The sequence below is a fragment of the Salvelinus sp. IW2-2015 genome, unplaced genomic scaffold (assembly GCF_002910315.2).
Source record: "Salvelinus sp. IW2-2015 unplaced genomic scaffold, ASM291031v2 Un_scaffold2406, whole genome shotgun sequence".
Lineage (NCBI taxonomy): Eukaryota > Metazoa > Chordata > Actinopteri > Salmoniformes > Salmonidae > Salvelinus > Salvelinus sp. IW2-2015.
The window spans coordinates 43959-68277 of NW_019943727.1; the positions used below are offsets into that span (position 1 = coordinate 43959).

At 42.1% G+C, this 24319-nt stretch overlaps 2 protein-coding genes across 2 annotated transcripts; both read right to left on the reverse strand.

The window, feature by feature from the left end:
• Positions 1-6: 6 nt before the first annotated feature.
• Positions 7-3970, reverse strand: LOC112073881 (arsenite methyltransferase). The gene is made up of 6 exons (XM_024141118.2): positions 3847-3970; positions 3477-3528; positions 2588-2715; positions 2175-2325; positions 236-372; positions 7-114 (listed from the first exon to the last, which is right to left on the reverse strand). Exons 1-6 carry the CDS (start codon positions 3870-3872, stop codon positions 15-17), a joined length of 594 nt encoding a protein of 197 aa, XP_023996886.2. The 5' UTR covers positions 3873-3970; the 3' UTR covers positions 7-14.
• A 1558-nt stretch (positions 3971-5528) lies between these two features.
• Positions 5529-24150, reverse strand: wbp1lb (WW domain binding protein 1-like b). Its single transcript, XM_024141113.2, has 4 exons — positions 23943-24150; positions 13386-13488; positions 9755-9916; positions 5529-9028 (listed from the first exon to the last, which is right to left on the reverse strand). The coding sequence occupies exons 1-4, from the start codon at positions 24027-24029 to the stop codon at positions 8193-8195; spliced, it is 1188 nt and encodes a 395-aa protein (XP_023996881.1). The 5' UTR covers positions 24030-24150; the 3' UTR covers positions 5529-8192.
• Positions 24151-24319: the final 169 nt, after the last annotated feature.

A 24319-nucleotide genomic window follows, 5' to 3' on the forward strand; every position in this document is an offset into this window, starting at 1 on the left:
TAATTACCGGATTTCTACATGATACGGTATAGCACACAGTGTACCTTCAGCACGTGGTAAGCATCACTCAATACTTTTCTCTTGTCTGGGGACAAATTCACCACACAGTTGGATCTGTRGCACAACAAAAGGGGCAAATAATGAACCCTCAKCGTACACTAATCACTATGATATTACTGTAAAAATGAACTGTAATCTTTCAAGGGTAAACAAACAACCAACAAWGGCATCTTACATGATGATATCGAAGGAGTTCTCCTTGAGTCCAGCCTCCTTTAGAGCCTCGATGTAGCCCTGAACAAAGTCCACGTTGGGCTTCCCGTATCCAAACTCCTGCGTGTGGTGGTCCACGTACTTTCTGGCAACCTCAAGCTATAAAGAAAGAAAAACGGATGTGTTCCCAGGACCGAAACAGAACTCCAAAACAAGAACAGAAAAAAAYGGGAATTTGGCTTGCACATACATACAGTGGCTTGCGAAACTATTCACCCCCCTTGGCATTTTTCCTATTTTGTTGCCTTACAACCTGGAATTAAAATGTATTTTGGGGGTGGTTTGTATAAATTGATTTACACAACATGCACACCACTTTGAAGATGCAAAATAAAAAAAATTGTGAAACAAACAAACAAATTAGACAAAAAACTTGAGCGTGCATAACTATTCACCCCCTCCCCTCAGTCAATACTTTGTAGAGCCATCTTTTGCAGCAATTACAGCTGCAAGTCTCTTGGGGTGTCTCTATTAGCTTGGCACATCTAGCCACTGGGATTTRTGCCCATTCTTCAAGGCAAAACTGCTCCAGCTCCTTCAAGTTGGATGGGTTCCACTGGTGTACAGCAATCTTTAAGTCATACCACCGATTCTCAATTCGATTGAGGTTTGGGCTTTGACTAGGACATTCCAAGACATTTAAATGGTTCCCCTTAAACCACTCGAGTGTTGCTTTAGCAGTATGCTTAYAATCATTGTCCTGCTGAAAGGTGAACCTCCGTCTCTAAATTCTGAAGACGGAAACGGTTTCGCCTACAAGAATTTCCCGAGTATTTAGCGCCTATCCATCTTCCTTCAATTCTGACCAGTTTTCCTAGTCCCTGCTCCGATGACAAAACATCCTCGCAGCATGATGCTGCCACACCATGCTTCACTGGTGGGGATGGAGAGGTGTAATGGGTGTGCACCAGACATAGCGTTTTCCTTGATGGCCAAAAAGATCTCAATTTTAGTCTCATCTGACCAAGAGTACCTTCCATGTATTTGGGAAGTCCTGCAAATGCCTTGGCGAAACACCAAACGTGTTTGCTTATTTTTTTTTAAGCATGGCTTTTTTTCTGGCCACACTTCCATAAAGCCCAGCCTGTGGAGTGCACGGCTTAACGTGTTCCTATGGATAGATACTCCAAGCTCCGCTGTGGAGCTTGCAGCTCCTTCAGGGTTATCTTTGGTCTCGTTTGTGTGCCTTCTCTGATTGAATGCCCTCCTTACCTGGTCGTGAGTTTTGCTGGGCGGCCCTCTCTTGGTAGGTTTGTTGTGGTGCCATATTCTTTCCATTTTTTAATAATGGATTTAATGGTGTCTTGGATGTTCAAAGTTTCAGATATTTTTATAACCCGCACCCTGATCTGTACTTCGCCCACACATTTGTCCCTGACCTGTTTTGGAGAGCTCCTTCGTCTTCATGGTGCCGCTTAGTGGTGTGGTGCCCTTGCTTAGTGGTGTTGCAGACTCTGGGGCCTTTTAGACAGGTGTATACTATATGAGATCAATGTGACAGACCATGTGACAGTAGGCCATGTGGAATCTAACTAATTACGTGACTTCTGAAAGTATTGGTTGCCACCAGAGTCTTATTTAGGGGCTTCATGCAAAGGGGGTGAATACATATAGCACCACTACTTTTCCGTACATTTTTTGGGAAAGTAATTTTTTCATTTCACTTACCAATTTGGACTATTTTGGTGTATGTCCATTATATGAACATCCAAATATAAAATCCATTAAATTATCAAGGTTGTGCATTTTTACACTCATTTCGTTGCATTAACACACGGGGATGAATACTTTTGCAAGGCACTGTAAACAAGCACCACAAAGTGTTGTGTTCAGCAATTGCCCTTTATGATYTTAAAAACATTTTAATTGAATGGTCACCACCACACCACACAGTTGTGTACCTGGTCCTCAGTCATGTCGATGCCTGTGACGTGGCCCTTCTCCCCGACCAGTTGGCTGAGCATGTAGCAGTCTCTCCCACTGCCACTGCCCAGGTCCAGCAGCCTGCAGCCCTCCAGACACTCTGGGACCACCAGCCCACACCCATAGTACCTGACAGAACAACAGCAGGTCAAGGGCTACATGGTGAGTGAATTGAATCAAGTGTAACAGTTATTCATGGATGATTCAATGATCTGATGGATGATCTTATTCACAACGATCGTATCCTTAACAATCTACAGGCAAGCAGGCAGACACAGACCGACAGAAAGACACACAGACATGCAATTATGTGTGAAAATGACTTATGATACCACTGATGTTATCAAAATGTCATTACATTGTAAGTACAATGTTACAATAGTGAACCCACTTGGCTGTGACTTCAGGATGGATCTTCTTCAGAGCCTTGAGGATGAAGGCTGGGATGGGCTGAGACGGGGCTAAGCAGGCATTACTCTTCAGGTCAGACGTTTTCTTCAGGGTCTTCCCATAGTAGTCCTGAGGGAAGGTTAAAAATAGCTACTGTATCAAGAGTTATGATGAAAGTCTTACACATTTTTACTTGACTGCATCTCAATCCATGATTATCCATTTCAGGTTATTGTTCAACTTCTTTAATTCAACTAGGCTATCAGTAGCCATAAGCATACTGCCTGGACATACTGTGATGAATGTACAAAACATTAGGAACACCTTCCTAATATTGCATTGCACCCCCTTTTGCCCTCAGAACAGCCTCAATTCGTCAGAGCATGGCTCTACAAGGTGTTGAAAGTGTTCCACAGGGATGCTGGCCCATTTTGACTCCAATTCTCCCCACAGTTGTGTCAAGTTGGCTGGATGTCTTTTGGGTGGTGGACCATTATTGATACACACAGGAAACTGTTGAGCGTGAAAAACCCAGCAGCGTTGCAGTTTTTGACACTCAACCCGGTGCGCCTGGCACCTACTACCATACCCCGTTCAAACAAACACCCTCTGAATGGCACACAATCCATGTCTCAATTGTATCAAGGCTTAAAAATCATTCTCTAACTTGTCCCCTTCCCTTCATCTACAATGATTGAAGTAGATTTAACAAGTGACATCAATTAGGGATCATAGCTTTCACCTGGATTCACCTGGTCAGTCTATGTCATGGAAAGAGCAGGTGTTCCTAATGTTTTGTACGCTCAGTGTATAAACCCACTCTARTAGTCAGCAATGGGCTACAAATATGTAAAATGTACTAACAAAATTATACTTTAACGTTGTCATACCTTGACATCCACATGAATCGCTGAATCAACGAAACAGCCTTTCCCACATTCCCTATAAAAATGTAAGACATGCCATTTAGRTGTAGTTAAATTAACGGACAGACATTTTCACAACAGAAAAAACATGGTCAAGACAAACATGTCAAACAAGACCRTGCTACAGTAACCTGCAAGTATATTGTCACGATAGGCCATTGTAACGATGTCGCGATTGTAACGAGTCGTGGGAAACAGTTTGGTCTTTCACTTTGCACAATCTGAAAAATTGTAGCGGAATGCTGGCTGGATTGTGTGACAACAATTGTAGAAAGAAATGACACCGCGAGGGGCATGGACAACACATCTACAWCTGACACTTGTGGAAGCTTACCCGTGTTCTTTCTTGCATTCAGCCATTGTGGTCCAAATGACCCTAATTATTACATAAGTCTAATAAATAAACATTGGAATCAAAGTTCATTTTACGACTTGTCATAACAAAATGTTAACTTCCTGGTTCTCTGTACCGCCCCCTATCCTTCAAATTAAAAGTCTCTTTCAAAATAAAATGTTAAAACTGGTTTAACACTCCTGTTGTGTTCTGGTCGACATGGACCGATTTACAAGTTCTCTCTCTGAAAAAATGTAGTTCATTTAATCTGATTGTCACAAGATTCCATGACTTTGTCCACACAGGGCATCTGAACACACAAAACACATTTAGATGATCTTCATTACTTTTTGGTGTTCCCGGTCAAAAATGAAATAAATGGGTGAAACTACAATTAGTGTATAAAATTTAGTTCAGGCACATGCCCATTCATCAGATGGTCACACTTCCTCTCCCAGACCCCCACATGCATGTGTGTTTGAGCATGCACATGAGCGCATACACACACCTCCCTCCCCTTCTTGGCTTCCATGGCAACCCCCATGGGAACCTTTCCCCAATAGAATCTTTCCCCCACGGGAARCACACATGTTGGCATTCTCACAAACAATCACAACATTGTTTCAATAATATATACAACTTTTCTCACAGCTCTGACATATAAAGCTTTTTGAGGCCTTGCTCACAATTCATTCTGTGGCAGCACAATGACCAAACGATATACTGTATGTGAGGCTCTTGATCATATCTTTGATCATGACTGGTGAGGAGGAGAGAGGCAAGGAAACTGACAGTGAAGATGCATTAGAGGAGGAAGTGTCAGAAATTGAAGACACCACAGAATATGATCCAGACAAAGAGACAACCAGTGATGAGAAAGAGGGCCCTGCTGAGGTTGTTGTTACATTCCGGTCAAAGAATGGGAATTTGTCCTGGTCTTCATCCCCACCTGAGAGGAGAGGTCGGCTGTCGGCTGAAAATGTTATCAGGATGACCCCAGAGCCAACAAGATACGCCATATTCCGGGTTGATGACATAAAATCCTGCTTCGAACTGTTTCTGATAGAGTCAATGGAAACTATAGTGATGAACATGKCCAACTTGGAGGGGAGACGTGTTTACAAAGACAACAGGTAGACCAGACAGACGTCCAAGCATACGTGGGTCTCTTGATTTGGCTGGTGTGTACAGATCCAGAAACTAATCTACCACCAGTTTATGTGATAAATAGCACAATATGTTTCATCTGAGTATTTGTTATAGTCAAAATAATCCATTCATTAAGATTTTTTTTTTTAACTCAAAAACGAGTTGTATGAGCTCAGGTCAATGAGGGCTACAGGCCATAAATTGCAAATAGAAGTTCAAAACTTGTAATGTTCACAAGAACTTAAGTTGATTAAAAGATCTAACACAACATTAGGTGATAATATATGTATTATTATGGATTTACAATCAGCTATAAAATTGGGTGGTCATTTTGGACCGGGAACACAGAATTAACGAACACAACAAGAGGGTTAAGGGAGCWAATTATACATATGTTACAGATAATACTATTTCTTATAGCACTGATTTTCAACTCACCTTACCTCATCCATTTGATTCAAATGCAGCTTTCAAATCATTTATCAATTCAGCACGTGTGGAACACAAACAAAGAACACAACAATACTAAGAAAAGTATTTCTGGTTTACATTTATTGAACATGTGTCAATTTCGCTGCTGTAATAAAATGGCTTACGAACAAAAAGACAGAAAATGTGCACAACCACCTTACATCCCGTGTGGAAACAGCATAATATCTTTGGCATGATGTCCATTATTCACAATAGTCACATCATTCAATAGGTCATTTCATCTGTGCATTGAGTTCCCTGTATCTTCACCTTCACACTCTTTTGATTGATTGGAGATTGAATGTTTCAAGAGTACAACAATTCTATACTCAACAAAACAATAGTAAGTTATTTATTAAAATAGAAATTAATCATTCACTAACTAAAAAACTAATGATTGTAGACTGACATTTTGCTATGACAGATTTAAAAGTAGCTAGTTTGGTTCATAAACACGTTGTATAATATTATAATACACAATTTTCCAATGTCGATCAAAAGCTTTACAATTTCATTACACAAGTTGACAAAGACATCCGTCCAAAATGCAGAATAGTTTACCTTTGTTGTACCACAATTATAGAATATGCTATTTGTTTATACAAAATGCATAATAGGCCTATATAAAGCACTTATGATAGCTTGGTTCTCGTAACTAAACGTTTTTTTTGGTACCCGTTTCTCCTACGGACCTGTAAGTTTCACTAATGCACAATCATTGCGAGCTATCGCAAACATGACAGTTTCTCAGAGATGCACAATACACTCATGTAATCAATCTCTCTGAGAAGAACCGATCACGTCCTAGACTCCGATAGAGGCCCATACTGTATGTGGTAAGTGTTGTGTTTTTACCCATGTATAATTAATCTCAACGACACATTAGAAAACCATCCTTTACAAAACAAATAGTAACGGATTCAATTTAAAATAAAAATTTGAAAAAAAGACAGGATTCGCAGATACAACTTTTTTATGTTTGATTCATTTCTTTGTCCCCATTATTAGAGTTACATATATTTATGTGCAAAATAAAATGATTGTGTCACACAAAATGTGTTAATGCACTTGGGTCCCTGTGACAACAGGGTTGTAGGAGAGTAAAAAACCATAAGGCTAAAAGGTCTTATGTGAAACAATCACACGCAGTGTTTAGCGTCAGGCTCTTCCTGTACAGTATACTCCGAGTCAGTATTCATGTCATAAGAATTAATTGCCCTCGACAACGCCCACCAATTGGGGAAAACAAACATTCTTTCCCCATTGATCCCAACTGTAAAAGAGCCAACTTCGTAGTACATTTCCCACGTAGGGAAATAGAGCCAGRGAGAAGAGCCCTGTGGCTTCAGGCTATTCGGTGTGGAAGAGTGAGAAATTGTGGGGACCCGGTGTCAAAGGCTACACTTTAGCTACGTGTYTGGAAAACATTTTATCACAAGTAAGACATTTAACTTGCTTAGTACAGTCCGTTTGGAACTCCACTCACTACTTGCAGGTTTATAGCTAGTCCGTTTGTTTGTGTTGGCTAGCTTAATGTTCTGGTTCAGGGCTCTCCAACCTTGTTCCTGGAGAGCTACCGTCCTGTAGGTTCACTCCAACCCTAATCGAGCACACCTGATTCTAAAAATGAGCTGTTTATAAACTGAATCAGATTAGTTACAACTGGGGTTGGGAGTGAAACCCTACAGGAGGGTAGCTCTCCAGGAACAGGGTTGGAGAGTCCTGTTCTGGTTGGTAGCTAGCTAGCACGCACTCACTCACTTGGTTAACATTAGTGCCGTCATAAAAACGAGGGAAGCGCCTACAACATTACATTTTTCTAAGTAGTGAGAATGCTCAGGAGCAGGCAAAGTTGAATAGTAATCTTTACACACGTTGTACTTTTCTTAAATGTATTTTTTGTAATTGACTAAAACAAGCAGACAAGAAAATTGCTTTTGGAAAAAGGTCAAGTTTTTGCTGTGAGCCAATGGGGTAACCAAAGTAACCATGGGTTGTTTTCCCCACAGGCAGGCAGGGCCACCACGTTCTATTTCATACCGACTGGGACTATCACATTACATAAGCACACATCGTCGCCATGACGATCCACACTGCACTGCTTGACAATGTTCCTGTACCGCTTCAGTGTATTTGTCCAGGATGTTCCTTCCTGTGAACAGACACAGGAAGTAGCTGCGATGATTTCCACTAGCTTGGTACACTGAGCATAGGAGTTGGCAAGACAGCACAAACTGATCTGGGACCAGGCTAGAGTTGCACCAGTGTGTACTTACACTATACTACAGTCGCACCAACCGTCAGGTCAGCATCCACTGACCAGACTATCAATCTCCTCCAGCTTGTATAAGTCTTAACACGGTCTCCTTTCGCCTCCTCTTGGTAAAGAAAGACAAAGGAGGACATTTATGCCGTTGGCAGTCTGTAGGCAGGTTGGTGATAGGCCAAACCTCTCCTTCTGTTTCCTTGTACATTGCAGTTAAGGCCACCATTACAGTATGCCAAAGGGGCTTTAGCTATCAACATCAGGCTTTCAAGTCCAGACTCTGGGATAAAATACAACTTCCTACTCGTCACACACACACACACACACACACACACACACACGATCTCAGAAAGTCACACACACACGCGATCTCAGACAGTCACACACACACTAAAGTCTTGACTCCCACTCCTGGTTCTCTCTCCCTCCTTGGTGAAGATGTGCTTTAGCTTAGCGTAGCTCAGCCCTGGGGCTCTGTGCTGTTGCCATGGTGAGGGGGCCCCTCAAGCTCGTTGATGGTGTGGAGGAGCAGACACACCGGGGGCTGGGTGGGTTGCGTCATGGCGGGTGGTGGCGGGGAGGTGGACCCTGTCGCCGACCCGCACTCCGACCTACTTTCGGGTCCATCCAGGGCTAGGGCCTGCTCCTCTTCCACTCCCGGAGCGGGGTGACCGCATCCGTCGCAGAAGTCTCCTCCTTCCTGCTCCTCAACCTCCTCCCCCATTAGGCTATCCTTCTCCCTCAGCTCCTTGCCCTCCTGGCTTCCAATACTTGTACTACCACCACGGTCACATACGCACACCTCGATACCCGAGTCACCCGTGAAACGGCGCCGCCGCCCAAGGGCCCCCCTATTATCTTTGTCCTCCTGGGCACCGCTCTCGGGCCCCCCTAGGTCCCCGAGTAACAGAGGCTCCTTGCAACTCTTCTCTGGGCCTCTAGGCTCCTCTGTAGAGGCCTCCTGGGGCCCTAGCCCTGGTCCACCATCCTGGGGCCCTAGCCCTGGTCCACCATCCTGGGGCTCCTGAGGCTTATTGTCTGCCTTGTGTCTGTTGTAGCCAATGGTGGGAGCCCCAATGCGGTGGGGCTCTTCCAGGCTCGGCCTGGAACAGAGGGTGTCGGACACTGGGGGGACCGGAGTGGTCTGGATGGTTGGGCAGTGTCCCAGTCCCAGGCCGTCCTGTGGGTCCGTGGGCAGGGGGCTGACTGTATGGAAGACACTGTAGGGAGGGGGAGGGGTGGGAGGGCGGTTCACCACCTCCTCGTAGTCAGGTAGGAGGGAATTTGGAAGAAACCCTGGAAGTGAAGAAGAGAGGGACACAAAGGACAGTTAGGATTAACTGAAAATGATTGCAASGAAAACATGTTGCAACGTTGGCATTGAGCCAAGAACCGGTGGTTAAGGTTTCCTGCAATCTGGGGCATGAAACAAGGCCGTGTTTCATCCCACACCAAAACGAAACCGCAACTCCTAGTTCAAACAAAGGACTGCAGTTGAGTCAAGGTAGTGCTGCCAAGCAGTGACTAAACTCTCAGTTTGATGCAATAATTGCCACTGAGAAATATCCCCCCTAGCTGAGAGGGATAACCACAAAAATTCACCCAAGGTGCCATGTTTGAGTAAGCTTCAGCACTGGGGAATAACAATGCAATGTAGTCAGACAGAAAGGCAGAAGGAGAGAACTACTGAGACTGAAGTTGAGTATGTATGAAGCTTTAGTGCTCTCGTGTTTCATTGCGCCACGGTAATGATAGGACTGAAATAGAAGGGCATTGCGCAATAATGCCATGTTGTTGACTACTACCAGTATAACGCTGTGCATCTGTGCAGCMCCTCCTAAGCTGTATCACACCATGCCATGGTTAACACGGGCAGCACACCGTGCAATAACGCAATATGACGGTAACGACGTCAATGATGGACTACCACCAGTCTGACGCTGTGTACAGAACACGGCGCTCTCTCGCGTTGTGGGTGTCGCGCCGTGRCACACGGGGAGCTCTGATAGGCGGGACTCTTACTGAAGTAGAACGGAAGGGAGGTGTAGTTGTGCGCCTCGCGGTAGGCGATGAGGTTGATCTCGTGCTGGCGCTGCTGCTGCTGCAGCCGGTGCTTGGTGCGCCGGTGGTGACACACGCAGCAGCAGCTCAGGATGAAGATGATGACCCACACCAGCCAGAACCCTGCCGGAGACAGAGACGCAGTAAAAAGACAAACATATACATATGTTAATACATGTTATTCATATCTCTATGGTGAAACTACTGTAAAAAAGTACTGCTGAACAGAAGGAGTGACATATTGTTTTTGAAAGCAACAGAGAGCTACAGTACATTACTACTGTAAACATCTAGTGCCTGTACAGTGAATGCCAGTAGTGACAAATTGCTAGTGAATGTAATAGAGAGATATAGTGCACCACTACACAGTAACAACGTGGAGGCAGAGCCATAGATATTGGCCAACAACCCTCCAGGTTTGTTCTAAATGTTGTTCCATAGCAAGGATGTAACTGCATTGGAACTTTTGGTACCAACAGTGTACCATGGTATCGATTGGTATTCTACATCCCAATCTGAGATCACAGTTGATGTTGTAGCTCATTCATCATGGCAACAAGAGATATGCAGAGGACCGAAATCCTGGGATGAGGAGGAAGTGATATGCAGAGGACCTAACTCCTGGGATGGGGAGGAGGAGGAAGTGATATGCAGAGGACCTAACTCCTGGGATGAGGGAGGAGGAGGAAGTGATATGCAGAGGACCTAACTCCTAGGATGGGGGAGGAAGTGATATGCAGAGGACCTAACTCCTGGGATGGGGGAAGAGGAGGAAGTGATATGCAGAGGACCTAACTCCTGGGATGGGGGAAGAGGAGGAAGTGATATGCAGAGGACCTAACTCCTGGGATGGGGAGGAAGGTCCTAGTACAGTAAATAAGCTTTAAATGAGTGTCAGAACTGACCTGTCTTTTTGAAAAATGTGCGGCGTGCATTCAGAACATGTACGGTATGTTCAGTACATGCATGTTCACGTACAGTGGTGTAAAGTACTTAAGTATAAATACCCACAAAACTACTTAAGTAGTACTTTAAAGAATCTGTACTTTACTTTTTATATTTTTGACTTAAAGTCCACTACATTCCTTAAGAAAATATACTTTTTTACTCCATACATTTTCCCTGACACCCAAAAGTACTTGTTACAATTCAAATGCTTAGCAGGACAGGAAAATGGTCCAATTCACACACTGTGGCACCCCGTTCAACCACGTCCGAAAACAGTATGCAAGAGAACACGCATACCCTACTCGAAGTGTAGGCCCTTCTGTGCACTTGCTGAAGCCTAGCTTACACTAAACACAAATGCTTCATTGTAAATGATGTCTGAGTGTTAGTGTGCCACTGGTTACCGTAAATAAAAAAGACAATTGTGCCGTCTGGTTTGCTTAAAACCTTTTCTCAATATAGGGGTGCTGTTTCAACGTTAGCATTTATCGTCTCCAAATTAAACTGCCTCATACTCAATTCTTGCTCGTACAATATGCATATATATTACTATTGGATAGAAACACCTATAGTTTCTAAAACCGTTTGAATTATGTCTGTGGGTGAACCAGAACTCTTTCTACAGCGAAACTCATGACAGACATGCGAAGCTCTGAAAAATAGTCTCTGATCTCAGATCAGTTGAAAACTCTGTGTGTGTCCCTATGGCTTGACATGACTGCACCCCCTTCCCCTGGATGTCAGTACCAATGGAAGTGGAATGGTGTCTCTACGTGTTTGTCAGAGTTTATAAAGGGAGTGGAGTGAGATGACCCTTCCTTTTGACGCTCGCCAGGACGCAAGGGAGGACATCAGAATCGCATGCTCAAAAGCTCTCGTTATTGATCAAAACTAGATTCCGTCTGTGATTTAGTTCGATATGTGTAGAAACATCATAACGAAGTTATTTGAAACCGATTTATATCAGTTCGTGCGAGTATATTGCTATTTTTCTGAATTTCCTTAGTATTGCGTTAACGATTTGGGCATGGTGTGTCCGTGAAGCTATCGTTAGCTGCTAGTCTGAAGTTGAGGAGGTCGTTTTACAACAAAGCAACGATACTTTTGACAAAGGACACATTGCCCAAATACTGATGGAAGCTCGTCCAAAAGTAAGAGTTATTTATGATTTTATTCCGTATTTATGTGGAAAAAATTTAAAACGCAGTTGTCGGCCATTTTTTGCGGCACTAGTCTGGCTGTAACTCACAATGTATGTCTTGTAACGTTAATTTTAAAAATCTAATCAGCGGTTGCATTAATAACCAATGCATCTTTCACTTAGCTGTCCACCTGTATTTTTTTTTTTCACTAATCGATAAATAATCGTAATCATAGGTGTCCTTTCCAAGATGGCGCCGGCCCGAATGCATGCCATGTTTTGACAGATTAACATTGCATAACCAAGATTTTTGATGCTAAATATGCACATTTTCGAACAAAACTCTATGTGCATTGTGTAATATGATGTTACAGGATGTCATCTGAAGAATTCTGGAAGGTTAGTGAAAAATTAATATATTTTGGTGGCGATAACGTATCGACCCTTTTGGCTTGATTCAATGCTGGTGATGTTAGCTCATGTGGTATGCTAATATAAACGATATATTGTGTTTTCGCTGTAAAACACTTAGAAAATCTGAAACATTGTTCTGGATTACAAGATCTGTGTCTTTCGATTGCTGTATGCTGTGTATTTTTCAGAAATATTTTAGGATGAGTATTTTGGTAATTGACGTCGGTCTCTGTAATTATTCCGGCTGCTTCCAACGCTATTTTCAGATTGCAGCAATGTAGCAACTGTGATTTATACTGAAATATGCACATTTTTCTAAAAAAAACGATCCTATACCATGAATATGTTATCAGACTGTCATCTTATGAAGTTGTTTCTTGGTTAGTGGCTATATATATCTTTATTTTAGTCGAATTAGATAGCTACTGATGCAGGAAAAAAATGGTGGAGAAAAAAAAGTGGTGTCTTTTGCTATCGTGGTAAGCTAATAGATTTACATATTGTGTCTTCCCTGTAAAACATTTAAATATCAAAGAAATGATGGCTGGATTCACAAGATCTGTATCTTTCATCTTCCCTTGGGTGGGCGGCGTTCCCCCCCTTTTCCTCCCCCCTTGGGGGATAAGAATTGTAGCATTTAATGATATTAGAGATACTTGTATTAACTTGTGATCAGCTATGGCCCTTAAAGGCATGCTAGTTCAGACTTTTTACTGTGTGGGGGTACTCCCAGATCCGAGGATGACGTACAACTAAAAGTTAATATAAGGAATGTGAAATGATGTATACTTTTACTTTTGATACTTAAGTATATTTAAAACCAAATACTTAGACTTTTACTCAAGTAGTATTTTACTTGGTGACTTCACTTTAACTTGAGTCATTTTCTATTAAGGTATCTTTACTTTTACTCAAGTATGACAATTGGATACCTTCTCCACCACTGTTCACGTGTACAGGTGAATGTGAGGGTGCACTGCTGTATGACTAAAATGCAAATGTGTTTCAGAGAATGAGAGTGAAAGTGAGAGGTAGAGAGAGAGCATGTGTGTGGGTGTGTGTGATAGCGTAGAGAGAGAGAGTCCTTACACCAGAGTTCATAGTAGTAACTGCAGCACTGTGACTSCCCACAGCAGTGTCCTGATTCGCAGACGTAGCTCTGGTTGTTCAGCCCCTCACAGTGCAGTACGCTCTGGAAGACAAGAAGAGACAGGAGTGTAAAACCGTATATCCACCACCTGGGTCGTGTTCATTAAGTCACAGGGTAGCGAAACCTTTGCAATGAACAACGGAAATAAGCGTTTCATATCGGACAAGCCCAGGTAGWCTCTTGCCGTTTCAGTCTGTTTTCTTCCGTCTGTTGCCTAGTGAATATGACCCAGCACCCGCCACTCAAATACTGATGTTAATTTTTGTTCGTCATCATCTTAATTAAAAGGTGCTACCCCTAGAATTTCTCAGAATGTCTTCCCTATGTGGAAGCTAGGTGTATTGCAACGTCACTTGGCTGCATTCAAAACAAATCTCCCCCTCATCCCGTAACATGGCAGGGACTTGCGCTTGATCCTTTTACTTTCAGTTTTGGTCCACCAAACTACACTGAACAAAAAAAAAATATATATATATTTTTTAATCGCAACATGCAAAAAGGTCAAAGATTTTACTGAGTTACAGTTCATAAGGAAATCAGTCAATTCAAATGAAATTAATTAGGCCCTAATCTATGGATTTCACATGACTGGGAATACAGATCTGGATCGGTTGGTCACAGATAACAAAAAAAAAGTAGGGACTTGATAATATATATATTTTTAAAGTCAGTATCTGCAGTGTGTGACCACCATTTGCCTCATGCAGTGCGACATCTCCTTCACAGAGTTGACCAGGCTGTTGATTGTGGCCTGTGGAATGTTGTCCCACTCTTCTTCAATGGCTGTGCGATGTTGATGCATATTGGCGGGAAGTGGAACAAGCTGTCATACACGTTGATCCAGAGCATCCCAAACATGCTCAAAGGGTGACATGTCTGGTGAATATGCAGGCCATGGAAGAACTACCACATTGTCAGCTTCCAGGAATTGTGTACAGATCCTTGCGACATGGGGCCGAGGATTATCATGCGGTGATGGCAGCAGATGAATGGCAATGGCTCTCAGGATCTCATCACGGTATCTGTGTGCTATTAAATTGCCATCGATGAAATGCAAGTGTTCGTTGTCCGTAGCTTATGCCTGCCCATACCATAACCCCACCATGGGGAACTCTGTTCACAACGTTGACATTAGAAAACCATTTGCCCACACAACACAAGTAATGTGCAGTTGTGAGGCTGGTTGGACATACTGCCAAATTCTCTAAAACAACATTGGAGGTGACTTATGGTAGAGAAATTAACATAAAATTATTTGGCAACAGCTCTGGTGGGCAGCTTCTTGATATGCCACACCTGTCAGGTGGATGGATTACCCTTGTTAAAGGAGAAATGCTCACTAACAGGGATGCAAACAAATTTGTGCACAAAATCTTAGAGAAATAAGCTTTTTGTGRGTATGGAACCTTTCTGGGATCTTTTATTTCAGCTCATGAAACATGGGGCCAACACTTTACAGGTGGTGTTCATATTTTTCTTCAGTGCATATATTTTGTTGTTGAAAATATATTTCACAGCGATTTAGATTGAAAAGTGTAGGGAATCATTGTACAATGCTTGTTTTTTCACAAACTGAAATAGAGCGAACAGTGTAGAATTTTAGCAACCAGGAAAAGAGTGATTTCTACATTGGCCARTTGACTCCATTTCCACTAAATACACAGCCAAAGTCAAAACAGCTTTCCTATTTTGACAATTGATGTCGCTCCGCGGGAGAAATCGATGGGTAAATATCGCAGCTAATCACAACACTGGCGGGTAAGTAATACTGTGAAACACTATCACTGCATATATATGATGACATCTCTTGAAATTACAATGCAGAAATAAATCCTGTGTGTAGCACCTTCAACTCATGATAGCATTATGGAGCATTGACTGAAACACCAACTATAAGATCACAACATACAGCAGTTTAGCTATTCCATGTAAATATTCTACAAATGTTTATCTCTACAGAAATTGCTCTGGGGATTAGACCTACGTCACCTGAGTACTACACTCACACAGATACTGTAACTGTATGGACCTGAATAACAAATACATGTATTAATCAAACAACTGATGAACAACTAGTTAGTATAGCCTATATCAAGACATTCAGACAGTTGATAGGCTAGTGATCACTCTTATTTGCATGTTGCCCTCTAGGGTTTAGGCTAGGTCACTTTAACAGCACTCACAGATACTGTACCTGACCAGAATAAACATTTAAAAAATGAAATAAGTCTCGCTCTCAAAAAAAAGATCAGTAACTGATTACTAGTGTTCAATGTAGCCATAAGAAGGTCTGGAAGAATTAGGTCCAGACATAAATGGTAYTATTGAACCTCTCAATCATCCCTCTTATACATGGGTGCTAAGCTGCTAGAATATCCACGGCTCAGATTTCCTCATCACTTATCACTCATTACTTGGATTATAACGTGGAACACCTGGGCACGCACCACAAGCTGTAGACTGGGGGGGCGCTAGTAGCCTCAGCCTCATACTACATTCAATACAACAGAGTGGACAGACAGACATGGCCCACCCTGGAACAAACACACCAAGTTAGTCTAGCCAAGAGAAACACAATGTACAAGCTGCTTCTGTTTGCGTAGATGATGGCCTAAATGTGCCTCCAGTCAAACAGGAACTAGCCTGTTAGCCTACATCAGAAGCTTGTAGAACCTGATACATCAAAGACACACTTAAAATCAGTGGTAATACAAACGTTATCCTTCAAATCAATCAGTTTCTACTTTCAAAGGGGACAGCAGGAATAGCCATTGATAAAGAATTAACTAAAAACCAGAAACCAGACAAGGAAGACAGCCAAGGAAGCCTCTAATCAAAAACTGCTTAAAATTGATTTATCAGGCAACCCCTACCAGGCTACACATTATCTTCAAGATTAGATTATGGATTAAATCCTGAGGAGAAATGTTAGCCAAGGTTTTCTATACCCGTTTCCTTCCCAGCTGGAGAGGCATAGCAGTCCAAAATTCCTAAATCCCAKGGAACGCAAGTCCTTTCAACTCAAGGGTCGTTATCCTTCCAGTCCACAGAAGAAAAAAGTGAAGAAAAAAAAAAGCACACACACACACACCAAGCAAAATAGGGGACAAGGATTGCTCTAAGGAAATGTCCAAGCGGCAGTGGAGTGTGAGCTGCCAGCCAGAGTAGAGGACTGCATAGTAATGAAGAGCGGAGCACCCTCTGTATTCAAAACGGCAGGCGGAGTGTGTGTGTCCGAGTGAGGACAGTTATAACACAGGAATAGTGAAACCCAGCCACACATCAACTTCACACACACACACACACACACACTAGCCTTTGCGTTTCCACTAGGAAAGTCTGGAGCATTTCCGCAGTGTATCTTTTTAACAACCTCCCACAAATTGTTTACACCATACAACTACATTGTATGACATGGCATAAGCCCATCACAAAAAACAAAAAAAACAGGTTAAAGCTGAAAACTGCAGAGAAACTAGGCTACTGTTTGGTTTGGAGGCATTTCCAGTTCTGAAATAACTTGCACTGAGGAGATTACACAATAGTCTCGGGTCAGAGATCTTTGGCTTTAGAGGAGATCAAGAACTCCCTGGCTCCCAGCCTCTGGGCTGTTGTCGAGAACCAAAGTGCAAAGTTATAACCCTTAGGCCTATGACCTATACTGTATGACGTGATGTTTTTGTTACTTGTTGTTGTATTTGTGCTAGGATGTTGGATCCAGTCCAGTTAGCACGATAGGCTAGGCCTAGAAACAAAAACTAAAGCCAAATCCATTTAAGAATACTAATGGCCAACAAATTGKCTAAGCGTAGGTTAAGAGATAAAAWAGCCTAGGTTAAGAGATGAAGAGTTACGTTTTTTTGGGGGCGTCTGAATTTTCTATCGCCTAGGAGACGCATCAGACAAGACATTGAGACATTGACCCAACAAAGAATCTCGACAGACAAGATTCCTCAGTCTCTCAGCCTTCGACAATAGGCTGCTGCAGGATGGAACAACCGTCCCTTCTCGTACTACAGTAGAAGATTAGGGACGGGTGGATTGTGTTACTCACTCTGCCAAAGCCTACAGGCATAATAGAGATTAATTAAACGTAAAATCGACCATAATGAGAAGGTGCTGAAACAACCAGACATACAAGAACAGTCCGGTGTCACTACTTGACTATCAGATCATTGTTTTCTCTTGGACAGCTGCTAAAAAGTGACTAAGTAGATTCTTGACCGTGTGCATATGATATAGCATTTGATCTGGCATGAATATGCACAAAGCCTGCAATACTGACAGACTATTGATGCTGTATACTAGTGTCTAAGCTAAATTATTTATGGAGGATCTCTACCTTTTCATGCAAAGAAGCATGTTAGTTTCAAATTCTTAGGTCGGGCCCATCGCTAAACACTACAAAATGTCTTGAATGAAAATGAAAACCCAACTGAGTCTTTCTTAGGCCTGCAATAGAATCATGGATTGCTCACGTAAGCTACATGACAGGCAAAGACTCAAACAGCAAAGCATTCTTTTGCACTGACATATTGCATACAGGGTTCGCTACTGCGACCAAAACATTGAGATTTTTTTTTAACCTGGTAACGTTAGTATTAGGTTCACTATTAGCTTTTTTTCCTGGAGAGCTACTCTCCTATAGGTTCACTCCAACCCTGTTCCTGGAGAGCTKCTCTCCTATAGGTTCACTCCAACCCTGTTCCTGGAGAGCTACTCTCCTATAGGATCACTCCAACCATGTTCCTGGAGAACTATGTTTTCGCTCCAATTCCAGGGAACTCCGGATTCAGTTAATCAACCAGCTAATTATTCCAATCAAGTGCACTAGATTAGGGTTGGAGCGAAAATCTACAATAGCTCTACGGGAACTCGAGTTTGGAGTGAATCTACAGTAGCTCCGGGAACAGAGTTGGAGTGAAAATCTACAGTAGCTCTCCGGGAACAGAGTTGGAGTGAAAATCTACAGTAGCTCTCCGGGAACAGAGTTGGAGTGAAAATCTACAGTAGCTCTCCGGGAAACAGAGTTGGAGTGAAAATCTACAGTAGCTCTCCGGAACAGAGTTGAGTGAAACTACAAGTGACTCTCCGGGAACAGAGTTGGAGTGAAAATCTACAGTAGCTCTCCGGGAACAGAGTTGGAGTGAAAATCTACAGTAGCTCTTCAGGAACAGAGCTGGAGAGCCCTACGTCTATGCTCTTTGGTCCTTGAAAAGTAATTGAAGTTATGTTAGTTGATTTAAGCCAGACTTCATTAGCATGTGTGTCGGGAACATGTCTATTTAGTCAGGCAAAACCCACATTATTTTTGACATATTTTAGAAGGTCAAAATAATCCAAATGTCAATGCATAAGGCCTTTAAATAAATTSATTTTTCTTAAAAGTGGTAATGCACACTTTATGGCATAGATTTTCTCCTATACGCTATTACAACAATTAAATATCAAATGTAGGTCCTTCACATTTCTTATTTAAAGATGCACTACGTAGAAATCACTCTGGCATGTCCTGGTTGCTAACATTCTAATAGTTCACCTAAATTCAGTTTATGTGACAGAAATATAGCGTAGAGGCAACAATGGCACGGGCAACAATTGAGGCAACAATAGAGGTAACAATTGTACAATTTCCCATAACCAAAAACACTATTTTCAYCTGTTTCAAGCTGGTGTACAAAACTGAAAGTAAAAGACGCCAGAGCAAAACTTAAAACGGGAAGCAAAGAAATAGCGCACATAGAACCGATCTACCGCTTCTTAGACTTGCTTTCAATGAGGGATCTTTAACTCATATTTCTATGCGAATTTGGTCTGGTCGCCCAAAAAGTTACATATTGCAGCTTTAAGTGCTTGGAGAAAGTCCTTGAATTTGTCTGTATGAACCCTGTATAGGCTACTTGCTCAGGCCGCAAATGAATGATAAGTGCGTAATTTCAATAGCAGCTGATTTTAACATTCGATTTCCTGTCAGATCTTGACCCGTGTCGGTATTTCTCTAATTTGGGTCAGTAGCGTTCAGTTGGCATTGGCCCGGTGTTCCACTGGCAAATTTACCTGAATGTCGAGCCCTGCTGTGTGTGGTACGTGTAGGACCTATATGTCGACCACTTTATGTAGCCGTTAGCGATGCTAATGATACCCTTACTATTTTCGGGTAGATGGAAAGACAATTAAAAGTTAACTACAAAGTAGCCTTTGCATTCTTGGCAGAATCATGATTATTTGCATCAATCCAGTGGTCATTGTTTTGAAAACAACATCACGAGTGCGCTGCAGAAACACAGCTAGCCAAACAACTGTCTGGCTGGTAAGCGCCTGAATTAAAGGGTAACTACACAAAAATCAAATTTTCACAAATTCTCTCAACAATGGTCCGCAAATATYTTTTAAGAATTGTTGTGGATTTTGAACAGCGAATGTTATTTTTTTGCCGTGATATCGTTTTGGTACAGTATCACGTATCGTTTTTTCAAATTCTGCCCTCTAGATGATTTCACAGAACACATGCCACTTTGAAATCTGCAATGAATACATTTAGCATTTTATTTTAAGTCTCTTTTCTGTTACAGTAAATCTATCTACATCAAAGAACAAGGGKATACTAATTTAAAAAGATGACTAGTCATTTTTWGCCTGGTTCTGCACAGAATGAGGTCATTACGGYACACCGGCCAGGTCATTGTCCATTATCTATTTTTTWATTAAAAGTTTAGTGTGAATAAATRGTGTGCTGGTGCCACCCACTGAAAAAGGTGGTAGCTGGAAAAAGTTAGTGTAGAACCCTGCATAGTTCACTTCCTATTTTGCAGATTCAATACTGACACAGAGCTGACTGGCAAGGGGAATGTACAGCAACAGTGTTCTAGAAGAGATAGTTCAAAAGTTCAAGGAACGTTCTGAAGAAAGTTCAAGGTTGGACAGTTAGTGCTGAACAGAACTGTGGTGACAACAAAAACAACATTCTCGACCACCACACACATTCAGCACTACTTTTCAAAGGGAAAAGAGGACGTGCTCAGGGAACTAGCCTATTTGTGGTTGATGGTTCGCCAACAATACTCCCACGTGAAGAGTAACCACCTTGCAAGAGATCTGAAGTTTTGTCTTTGCAGACAGATATTAGGCTACACGTCTAAGCTGTAGCACAGGGGGCTAATGCAGTCTTGAAATGCAATGTACGGACAACCTGGGTTTGATACGTGGTCAGTTAGCCTCGGCCTACACAGTTTGGTAGTTTGAAAAATGAGGGTGACTGATGTAGGCCTAGGCCAAAACCAAGTAGGACAATGCAATCAATGTATTGTGTCACTCAATATTTCTCTCAAACAGAACTTGACAAATCCAGAGGTTAAACAAGACATTGGTATTAACATTGGCACCTGCACTCAGCAACTGGTAACCATATTCAGTCACCCAGAACTAAGGCAAGATGCCAGATACAAAATGAAAGTATCAATGATGTAGCAGCAAACAGGGAGAACGTTCAGATATCTGCGAGGGGTTGTAGCCTCCTTCCTAGAAATAAAGAAAAACATTGTTAAATGAACTTTAGACTTGTGGGTGATTCCTCACAAAACAGGACCATGATTTTTTTAAATTTTGACAAAATGTTATCCATAGAAGGGTCCTTTAGAGGAAGGATTGTTGACGTAGATGACTATACCAAACATTAAGAACAGTTTCCATGATCGACTGACCAGGTGAAAGCTATGATCTCTTATTGATGCCACTTGTTAAATCCACTTCAAATCAGTATAGATAAAAATGGGAGGAGACGGGTTGAAGGACTTTTAAGCCTGGAGACATTTGAGACATGGATTGTGTTTGTGTGCCATTCAGAGGGTGAACGGGCAAGACAAAAGATTAAATTGCCTTTGAACGGGGTGTGGTAGTAGGTGCCAGGCGCACCGGTTTGTGTCAACAACTGCAACACTGCTGCATTTCTTTCTCACTCAACAGTTTCCTGTTTGTATCAAGAAGGACATCCAGCCAACTTGACAACTGTGGGAAGTATTGGAGTCAACATGGGCCAGCATCCCTGTGGAACGCTTTTGACACCTTGTAGAGTCCATGCCCAGACAYACTGAGGCTGTTCTGAGGGAAAAGGAAYGGGGGGCAACTCAATATTAGGAAGGTGTTATATTTTTTACCATCAGTGTATATTTGACATTTGTATCTTAAAGCATAATTGAGAAATAATGAATTGAAGTTGGAACATGACATTTTGGCATTACCCAGGCCTTTAAGACTCCATAATGTTTAATCTGCACTACAAAGGAAAAATTGGTGTCAAAGCTTTACCGCCTGCTCTGTAATATGAGTGGTACTTTAATTTTAAAAAATCACATTATATGAATATTGGAAAATACAAACATGAATATATAATATTTTGGGGGTCAAATGCCAGTTGTGAGAATTACCCAAAAGGAGTGCTGTGATTGGCTTCTATATCAATTTATTTGTATAAAATGGTCCATAACTTAAATAACATTACTTGTAGTAATATTTATCTGAACCTTTTGCAGGGATATCTTTCATTATCTAATGATAACAAAATGCMTACAATGCTCTTGTATATGAGGGGGGACTTTGTGTGTCATGACATGGACTGAATTTAAGCCAGGTTCAAAACAATTGGGCACTCTAAAATGTCCAACTTCAGTGTGTTCAAGACAAATGGGAACTAAAAAGAGCTCCAACTGGGAAAAAACTTTTTGGTTGGTCATCCAACTTGGCATCTTTCTAGAGCTCCGACTTTCCGACCTGAAGATCACTGACGTCATGATTTGACGTCGTTTTTACCCCAGCATTTCCAGTGGTCTTGAAAGCACGACAAGAGCAGGTTAGCGTTTTTCTCGATATGAATCTTGTTCTGGAGGCAGCTCTGCAGAGTGGTAACTAGCTGGCACAGCCACAAAGTCATAAACATTTTTGTTTTCATCAATTTTTAAAAATTTTGACTTTGCAGATGGTCCATCTAGCGGAAATAGCTCAGTTCTGCCTCATCCCAATAACCGTCAACCTGCGAATTAAGACCAGCGATAGCTAATCTGTTTCACTGATAACCTCTTGTATTAATGACTACAGGGACATGAACGATGATGAATCCCCGTCAACAACTCCAGTGTATTCCATAACAAAGTGAATTACAGTACAGACATGTTGGTTGTTTAGCAACAAAATCGACGCGTGTACAACGTTTATTGGAAAATAAATGCATTTGCACAATGAGCACTTGTCTCAAATACATCGTTACAGTTGTTGGTTAGCTAGCAAGCTTTTTTTTTTTGTACATGTTAACATTGACATGAAATCAGTCAAAACACCTGAAAACAAGACACGATATAAAGAACAAGATAACACTAGTTGAAACGAGACACCCACGATTCCCTTCAATGCAGCTTCTTGTGATTGGGTTGATTCGATTATGCTGAGCCGCGGGGCACCGGTCTATGGCCGGTGACGTGAACGGGCAAAACGGTGAGGGAAGAGCTCCTTTCTCAAATGGAATAGTAATCTGCGCTGCTCGGTCATCGTGAATCGTCCAGAAACATACACCTATTTTCCAAAAAATATGTGTGTTCAACTTTAAAACTAGTTTTCATTGGGAAGGCAGATACAAATTTGTATCAAAAGCGAACACTTTCGCATGTTAAAACGCAATCTCACCACGTGCTTAATTACGCCGTTTATTTGAGCCGACTTCAGTGAGCACCTGGCTCATGCTCGGGAGGCAGCCCGGTTCTAAAACCAATACAATCAAKTTTTACATTATGCAAAACACGCCTACTCGTGCCAGATTAACCGAATCCCCTCATTGTTACTAGCTAGTTGGCTGTTAAGAATCATAAAGCAGATTCCGGTCACATCGATGCACGCGCATCATTTTCGTTACAACAGCCAAACCGTTTATAAACGGCACTTATATTTGCATTGAAACTGCATGTGTATAACWAAACATCAACTAATCATTGTTTTTAATAAGACAGCTACTGACTTGTTGGCTAGTAGGATGATAATGCTGTGCGTGGCGAGATATTTGATAACTGTCAACCAATTAGACAGCTGTCAATGGGTGCGGCTAGAGAAGTTTGTATAACATTAAGGTCATTAAGGTTAGTGACTTACAGTAGCCATGTAGCTAACGTTGGTTACTAAAACAGCACATACTTTGTCGATTTCCGTCAACGCTAGCTAGCAATATGGCTAAGTGCCTGTGATGCCAACTAAATAGCTGACTGATCAAATAGTTAGCTAGCAAGATAGCTAAAGCTAGCTACAGCGGTCGAACTTCGAAGTTATAAAGTTATACCCAATACACCCAACCGAGACTAGTCAGCCAACAAACTTGTAGGAAAACAGCTGGCCAAATTAATAACTAGCTACCTAACAAAGTAGCTAGCCGTATATGCAACTTTACTAGCTACCCAAATAAACAACATGCACGACCCGAACCAAAAACAAATCCTGGCAGACTCGAGTCCAAATCTTACCTCGTCTAATGTCGCGTCGGAGGGGCTGACAGCTACAACGTGCAAAAACAATCCCATTTTAAGACCCACACCTAAAATCTCGTTCATTCCTCCGACCTGACTCGTGTAAAAACATAAGCGTAGACGTTTGTTGTCCACTTCACAAATCTTAACTAGTTTGACATTTCGCTTACGGCTCTACCGGACGCACTGAAAGACCACGCATGCGCTGCCTCCTTGCTACTGCGTAATTTGATATGTCAAGGAGGCACATTGGGCGAATTCGATTAATCTGGCCCGGGSCACCCCGAGCGTAGAATTTGAATACTAGAATGGTTTGAACCTTCTTGTGATGGTCCAAAGATCAGCCATGTTGGTCAGGGAGTTGTTCAACCATG